This window comes from Aquarana catesbeiana, linkage group LG08, assembly GCF_042186555.1.
Source record: "Aquarana catesbeiana isolate 2022-GZ linkage group LG08, ASM4218655v1, whole genome shotgun sequence".
In the NCBI taxonomy this organism is placed as follows: Eukaryota; Metazoa; Chordata; class Amphibia; order Anura; family Ranidae; genus Aquarana; species Aquarana catesbeiana.
This window is the reverse complement of record NC_133331.1, coordinates 298,317,266-298,324,799: the sequence shown is the minus strand read 5'-3', so window position 1 is coordinate 298,324,799 and position 7,534 is coordinate 298,317,266. Positions and strand designations below refer to the sequence as shown.

Here is a 7,534-nt window from a genome sequence, read left to right as displayed (position 1 = left end):
GCAGGTGTTTATATTTTATAAGCTTTATGTAAAAGAGGGAAAATAACTGTTCCTGATCTCTGTGAAGGTTCAACACAAGGGATGTGTCTGGATGGTGACTGTATCATTGTGTGTGTCAGGTTCCTATAAGGTGTCAGGATGTCACTGTCTATTTCTCCATGGAGGAGTGGGAGTATTTAGAAGGACACAAGGATCTCTACAAGGACGTCATGATGGACAATCAGCCGCCCCTCACATCACCGGGTAAGAGGAGACTTTATTGTAAAGGAGAGAGCAGTACGGAGGGTCCACCTAGATCCCCATCATCTGATAAACACATAGAAACAATGTATTCAGTCAGTGTGTGTGTTTCCTACAGATGGATCCAGTAATGGGAACCCACCAAAGAGATGTCCCCGTCCTCTGTATTCCCGGGATTCCACACAGGAAGGTCACACCACCCCTCACCATCATCAGGTAGATGAGGGACAATTATTGGTAGTTCTGATTATTACACAGTGTTTGTTACAATGAATGTTTTATTAGATCTTTGAGAGTGGAAACCTCGGGGATGATAATATTGAAGTTAAAGAAGAGTATAAAGAGGAGGATGAGGAGTATGGAGTGATGGAGGAGTTTTCAGAAGGACACAAGGATATGATGGAGCCACCTAATACCAGGAACCCACCAGAGAGATGTCCCCATCCTCTGTATTCCCGGGATTCCACACAGGAAGGTCTCACCATCCCTCACCATCATCAGGTAGGTCAAAACCATCCCTCACCATGATCACAGATGAGGCACAATTTTTGGACGTTATAATTTATACAGTGTATTTGTTACAATGAATGTTTTATTATATATTCAGAGTGGAATCCTCTGGAATAATAATATTGATGTTAAAGAAGAGAATAAAGAAGAGGATGAGTATGGAGTGAAGGAGGAACTTTCAGATGGACACAAGGATATGATGGAGACACCTAATACCAGGAACCCACCAGAGAGATGTCCCCGTCCTTTGTATTCCCGGGATTCCACACAGGAAGGTCATACCATCCCCCACCATCATCAGGTAGATGAGGAACAATCACTGATAGTATCATTAGGATCTGTACATTATCTGCATTGTTACAATTGATGTCATTTTTATTATATATTCAGAGTGGAAACCTGAGAGATTCTAAAGTTGGGGTTAAAGAAGAGATAAAAGAGGAGGATGATGAGGATGGGGTGATGGAGGAAAGACACAAAGATCTGTACCAGGACACCATGGTGGAGTCATCCAGCTACAGAAACCCACCAGAGAGATGTCCCCGTCCTCTGTATTCCCGGGATTCCACACAGGAAGATCACACCATCCCTCACTGTTACAAGGTTGGTGGGACAAAGCTTATAAAACACATACTCATGGAGATGATGTGTGGATTTCTCAATATTAAAGCTTATATCTTACAGATGATATTCTCTCTCATTTTCTTGATTTAGAGTGGAGATCCAATCGATATAGAATTTGAGGTTAAATCAGAAGAAGAAGAGAGGTATGTGAGGGATGATCAGCAGCCTATGGAGGAGGATGGAATAACGGGGACATTTATAGAGGAGGACACTCCTACAGAGATCAGCACAGGTGGGTCATTAACACTAAATACATTCCTCCACCCATACTGCTCACTGATTGGTCCAGAGTAGGGTGAGGACTGGGTGATATCAGCCTGTAATCCCCTGGTCACTTTCCTGAGCTGTGTTCCCCGTCCTGTATTCCTGTATTTCTCTCGGATAATCTTCCTTCTCTGTGCTGCAGACACAATTTATGTATCTAGACTGGATTTATGAAGATTCTGAGGTACAGCTGGCAGTAAAACTTTGATTTTCACCATAGGCATTGCTCAGCCTAGGCACTTGGGGTATGTACCTTGAGTCTTCTGCCCCATGCCCGGGTCAAGCAAGATTCCTGGCAGAGTAATTCTCCCGGGGTTACTTGTTCTGTTATCTGCTGGCTGTGCCGGGTGGAGGGATATGTCTGTATAGTCTCAGACCCAAGTCACTGAGTGCAGTCTCAGGAGATGGGAGGCAGCGGAGGTCCTAAAAAAATAAATTGGTGGGTGTTGCAATTTTTTATGTCATACAGTATATGCGCAGTGGTTTTTCTCAAACGCATTTTTTTTTTTTTGAAGCAACGCACTTTTTTTAAAAATTTTAAAGCAAAAAAAAAAACACCATACATAACTCCGTTGTAAAATATAAAAAGGACGATGTTACTCCGAGGAAATACAGGGGTTGGACAAAAATATGGAAACATGACATGATTTGCAGGTGTGAAAGTGACAACGTGTTCGTGGTGAAACCTCGGATTGCGAGTAACGCGGTTTACGAGCGTTTCGCAATACAAGCTGTTTTGTTTTTTTTGTTTTTTAATCCTGACTCGATTTCCGAACATTGTCTCGCAAGACAAGCAGGATTTAAACCTCTGGGGTGTGCAGTAGCGCATGTGGCCAGAGGTGCGGGGGGGCGCTGGTGATGCTCGGAGACGCTCTGAAACACTCCGTTCCCGAGTGGTCTCCAAAAATTCACAGGTTGGCAAGTAACTTAAGCCACCACTGATTGCTGAATACCAATATTATGTTTCCTGACCCCTGCACTATATACTCTATGTTCTACATTACATTGTTCTGATACTATATACAGTGCCTTGAAAAAGTTTAAAATTGCTCCAAATGATATTTCCATGCCAACTTCTATCCAGAAAAAAAAAAAAAAAGCACGCAGGCTTAACGACCTGCTACAGTGCCTTGAAAAAGTATTCATACCCCTTGAAATTTCCCACATGTTGCCATGTTACAACCAAAAACATAAATGTATTTTATTGGGATTTTATGTGATAGACCAACACAAAGTGGCACATAATTGTGAAGTGGAAGGAGAATGATAAATGATACAAATAAATATGTGAAAAGTGTGGGGGGGGGGGCATTTGTATGGCGCCCCCCGGAGTCAATACTTTGTAGAACCCCCTTTCTCTACAAGTCTTTTTGGGGATGTCTCTACCAGCTTTGCACATCTAGAGAGGGACATTTTTGCCCATTCTTCTTTGTAAAATATCTCAAGCTCCATCAGATTGGATGGAGAGCGTCTGCGAACAGCAATTTTCAAGTCTTGCCACTGCTTCTCAATGTGATTTAGGTCTGGACTGTGACTGGGCCATTCTAACACATGAATATGCTTTGATCTAAACCATTCCATTGTAGCTCTAGCCATTGAAATCATGAGTTCAGCCCTTACAGGATTATGTGAAATGACTGAGGATTATAAATGTTGTACTTGGGTACACAATACCAGTATAGAGGTACTGGTATATGATCAAAGAGGGGATTGTAGGGATATTTTAGCTTGCTGTCCTTTATTTTATCTATAAAAATGTGTATCCATTTTAGAATAATATGTATATGTGACGTCTATCAAAAGTTAGTTTCAAATTCTTGTAAATGATATGATTTCCCTGAAATGACGCATGAAGTTTTTTCCTTGTTGACAGTTTCTGTATGAAGAAATCATGTCCTATTTTTCGGTGTTTTTTAAACATCTGATATATACGTAATGTCTATAATTTTAGCATATATTAATGAAAGGGTTGAACTTTTTTTGTGATGTAATTTTGATTATATAAGTGACCGTCTACGGAAGTAAAAGCAGAACATTCCAGGCATTGACTATTGTGGAATGATCTCTGGGCCTGATTGGGTTTGAAAGAACACTCTAGGCAGATATTTCAAGAAGAGGTTCACTTGCTCCTAGAAGATCGTTACCCCCCCTATCAGTATGTTTCGGGTCGTTGTCCTGCTGGAAGGTGAACCTCCACCCCAGTCTCAAGTCTTTTGCAGACTCTTAACAGGTTTTCTTCTAGGATTTTCCTGTATTTGTCTCCATCCATCTTCCCATCAACTCTGAATAGCTTCCCTGTCCCTGCTGAAGAAAAGCATCCCCACCACATGATGCTGCCACCACCACGTTTCACGGTGGGGATGGTGTGTTCAGGGTGATGTGCAGTGTTAGTTTTCCCCACACATAGCGTTTTGCTTTTAGGCCAAAAAGTCAAATTTTGGTCTCATCTGACCAAAGCACCTTCTTCCACATGTTTGCTGTGTCCTCCACATGGCTTCTCACAAAATACAAACAGGACTTCTTATGACTTTCTTTCACCAATGTCTTTCTTCTTGTCACTCTTCCATAAAGGGCAGATTTGTGGAGAACACGACTAATAGTTGTCCTGTGGACAGATTCTCCCACCTGAGCTGTGGATCTCTGCAGCTCCTCCAGAGTTACCATGGACCTCTTGGCTTGGGATATTTTTTTATAACCTAACCCTGCTTTATACTTCTCCACAACTTTATCCCTGACCTATCTGGTGTGTTCCTTGGCCTTCATGATGCCATTTGTTTACTAAGGTTCTCTAACAAACTTCTGAGGGCTTCACAGAACAACAGTGTTTATACTGAGATTAAATTACACACAGGTGGACTCTATTTACTAATTAGGTGACTTCTGAAGGCAATTGGTTCCACTAGATTTTAGTTGGGGGTATCAGAGTAAAGGGGGCGCCATACAAATGGTTTTTGGTTGTAACATGACAAAATGTGGGAAATTTTAAGGGGTATGAATACTTTTTCAAGGCACTGTAGTCCCACCCATTGAACCTGATACAATATGTTGTAAATTAACAAGGCCTGACCTCGGCACTCTGCATTGTATGTGTGTATATATATATATATATATATATATATATATATATATATACATAATATGTATTCTCTTTTATTACACCCATTTCTTACCAGTTGGACATTTTTTATCTGATGATGTGATTGGAGCACAGACTTTTACATGGTGATAATAATGTGATAACATCCTCCAACTTTGGAACCTTAAACAGAAAGTGATAATGAGGGAGGAGTCAATAACCCAATGATGGTGGTCTTCAGGATCAGTCCAGTCTTCATCTTGGTTTTTCTACTATTTACCTTGAGGGGGGAATTGTAAGATCCTCAGAGACAAAGCTGCCTGATGTGGGCGGAGTCCTGGTTTAGGGGAACCAATCTGCTCATGTCTAGTAATAATCTTTGTATTTCTATTTTAGTAGATGGACGGGAGATGAGGAAAACCTCAGAGGATTGTCTCACTTTGTCTCCAGACTGTAAAGTAGAAGATGAGGACATCACACAGTATAGTCCAGGAGAAAACCCGACTACCTCAAATGTCCATCCGGCACCACACAGTGTAGATGGACCATCGTATTCTTCTTATCCTGAGGAACCTCAGACTGTGCGGGACGGTGCCGGACCATCGTATTCCTCTTATCCTGAGGAACCTCAGACTGTGAGGGACGGTGCCGGACCATCGTATTCCTCTTATCCTGAGGAACCTCAGACTGTGCGGGACGGTGCCGGACCATCGTATTCCTCTTATCCTGAGGAACCTCAGACTGTGAGGGACGGTACAGTCCTATCAACACATAAGAGATTTCCCTGTACTGAGTGCGGGAAGTGTTTCCGTTTTAAATACAATCTTAATATTCATAAAAGATCTCACACAGGTGAGAAGCCATATTCCTGTCCTGTGTGCAGGAAATGTTTCTCACATAAGTCCAATCTGTCCATACATCAGAGATTGCACACAGGGGAGAAACGATATTCCTGCCCTGAGTGCGGGAAGTGTTTCCGTTTTAATTGCAGTCTTAGTGTGCATAGAAAATCTCACACAGGAGAGAAACCATATTCCTGTCCAGAGTGCGGGAAGTGTTTCCACACTAAATCCAGTCTTGATCTTCATAAAAGGTCTCACACAGGCGAGAAGCCATATTCGTGTCCTGAGTGTGGGAAATGTTTCAGTTTGAAATCCACTCTTGATCTTCATAAAAGAACTCACACAGGTGAGAAGCCATATTCTTGTCCTGAGTGTGGAAAAGGTTTTTCACAGAAGTCCAATCTTACCTTGCATCAGAGAGTGCACACGGGGGAGAAGCCATATTCCTGTGCTGAGTGTGGGAAAAATTTTTCAATAAAATCACATTTTATTTTTCATCAGAGGATTCACACAGGGGAAAAGCCTTATTCCTGTCCTGAGTGCGGGAAATGTTTTTCACGGAAGGGCTCTCTTTCAAATCACATGAGGTATCACACGGGGGTGAAACCGTATTCCTGTCCCGAGTGTGGGAAACGTTTTACGGAGAATTCACATCTTCACATCCACCTGAGATGGCACTCGGGGGAAAAGCCGTATTCCTGTTCTGAGTGCGGGAAACGTTTTTCAGAGAAGTGCAAACTTCACAGCCATCAGAGATCTCACACGGGGGAGAAGCCGTACCCCTGTCCTAAATGTGATAAATATTTTCAAACCAAGTCCGGTCTTAACAAACATCAGAGTTTGCACACGGTGGTAGATCCACTTTCCTCTTCTGATTGGAGGAAGTGTGACCCACAGAAGTCCACCGTTTACAGTCATCTGAGATTGGACATGGAGGAGAATGAACTTTCCTGGTCTGACTGAGGGAATTGTTCCTCACTGAAGTCCTGTCTTCCTGTACATCAGGGGTCCCACACAACCCTCGAGGTGTATTAGTGAGTGCGGGAAATGTCTTTTATATGAATGTTGCGGGACATGTCGGGAAGAAGCACACCCTTATATACACCTCAGATATACTCCATGGCTGATCTTCATCATGTAAGAAAGAGTTCATAGACCTCAACCGTAGCCTGACCTTTTGACAAAGATGTCCTATGGAATGGATGATACAACAGTGCCATCTAGAGGTTGGATTGGTAAAAGTTTCTCCCATTGAAACATAGTATTGAGAAAGGGGCCACACCCATGTGGGGAATAATAAAACTTTCCAAATAAAAAGGCAACAACATAAGAAACAGCAAGAAACAGTTGATAAGGAGATCAGAGATCACCAACGACATGGATGAAGTGTTGGCCATTGATAGAAGGAGAAAAATAAAAATGGAGTCATTACCTCTCTTTGGCTGAGTACATTTTTTGGTGTAAGATTTGACAAACACTTAGAGGACTATTTGTTAAAAAATTGTTCAACGAATGTGAGCAGCGAATTCCTATGATCATCAGCTCCCTCTACTGGCTATAATGCGGTATTGCAGTATTTCTGCTGCATTATGGTCACTAGATGGAGCTGATGATCATAGGAATTTACTGTGTAAATTCAAATAACAGGTTGCAGCTAGGGGGAGCTCTAATGTTTAGCGTATGACCACAGCAGAATGCTGTCATTGGAGGGCATCACTTGGAAGTAGGCATACATCTGTCCTTGGACCAGACATTGGAAAGATCTTGGGGATCTTGTGCTCTTGCTGCCCCTCTGGAGCCTAGCTATAGTCAGCTGTGGGTCTATTAAAGGGGACACCTGCTGGTGTCCTGAAGAGCTCTGTCCAGACACTTACCTACTTAATGGGACTTTGCTTTACTGGCTCTACTGCTTAAGCTAAAAGGAAGATGGTCCTCAGTTGTGCATAGTTCTTATTCTTGGAGTATCCCATCACTTCCC

General features: G+C 42.4%; 1 protein-coding gene across 1 annotated transcript; it reads left to right on the top strand.

Moving 5' to 3' along the window:
- The first annotated feature begins 4,891 nt into the window (after positions 1-4,891).
- On the top strand, positions 4,892-6,972 carry LOC141104851 (uncharacterized). Its single transcript, XM_073594634.1, has one exon. It carries the CDS (start codon positions 5,038-5,040, stop codon positions 6,517-6,519), a length of 1,482 nt encoding a protein of 493 aa, XP_073450735.1. The 5' UTR covers positions 4,892-5,037; the 3' UTR covers positions 6,520-6,972.
- The last annotated feature ends 562 nt before the right edge of the window (positions 6,973-7,534 follow it).

Bases quoted from the DNA above. Each gene is read 5' to 3' on its own strand.
- LOC141104851 (XM_073594634.1), top strand. From the start codon at position 5,038: ATGTGGGCGGAGTCCTGGTTTAGGGGAACCAATCTGCTCATGTCTAGT.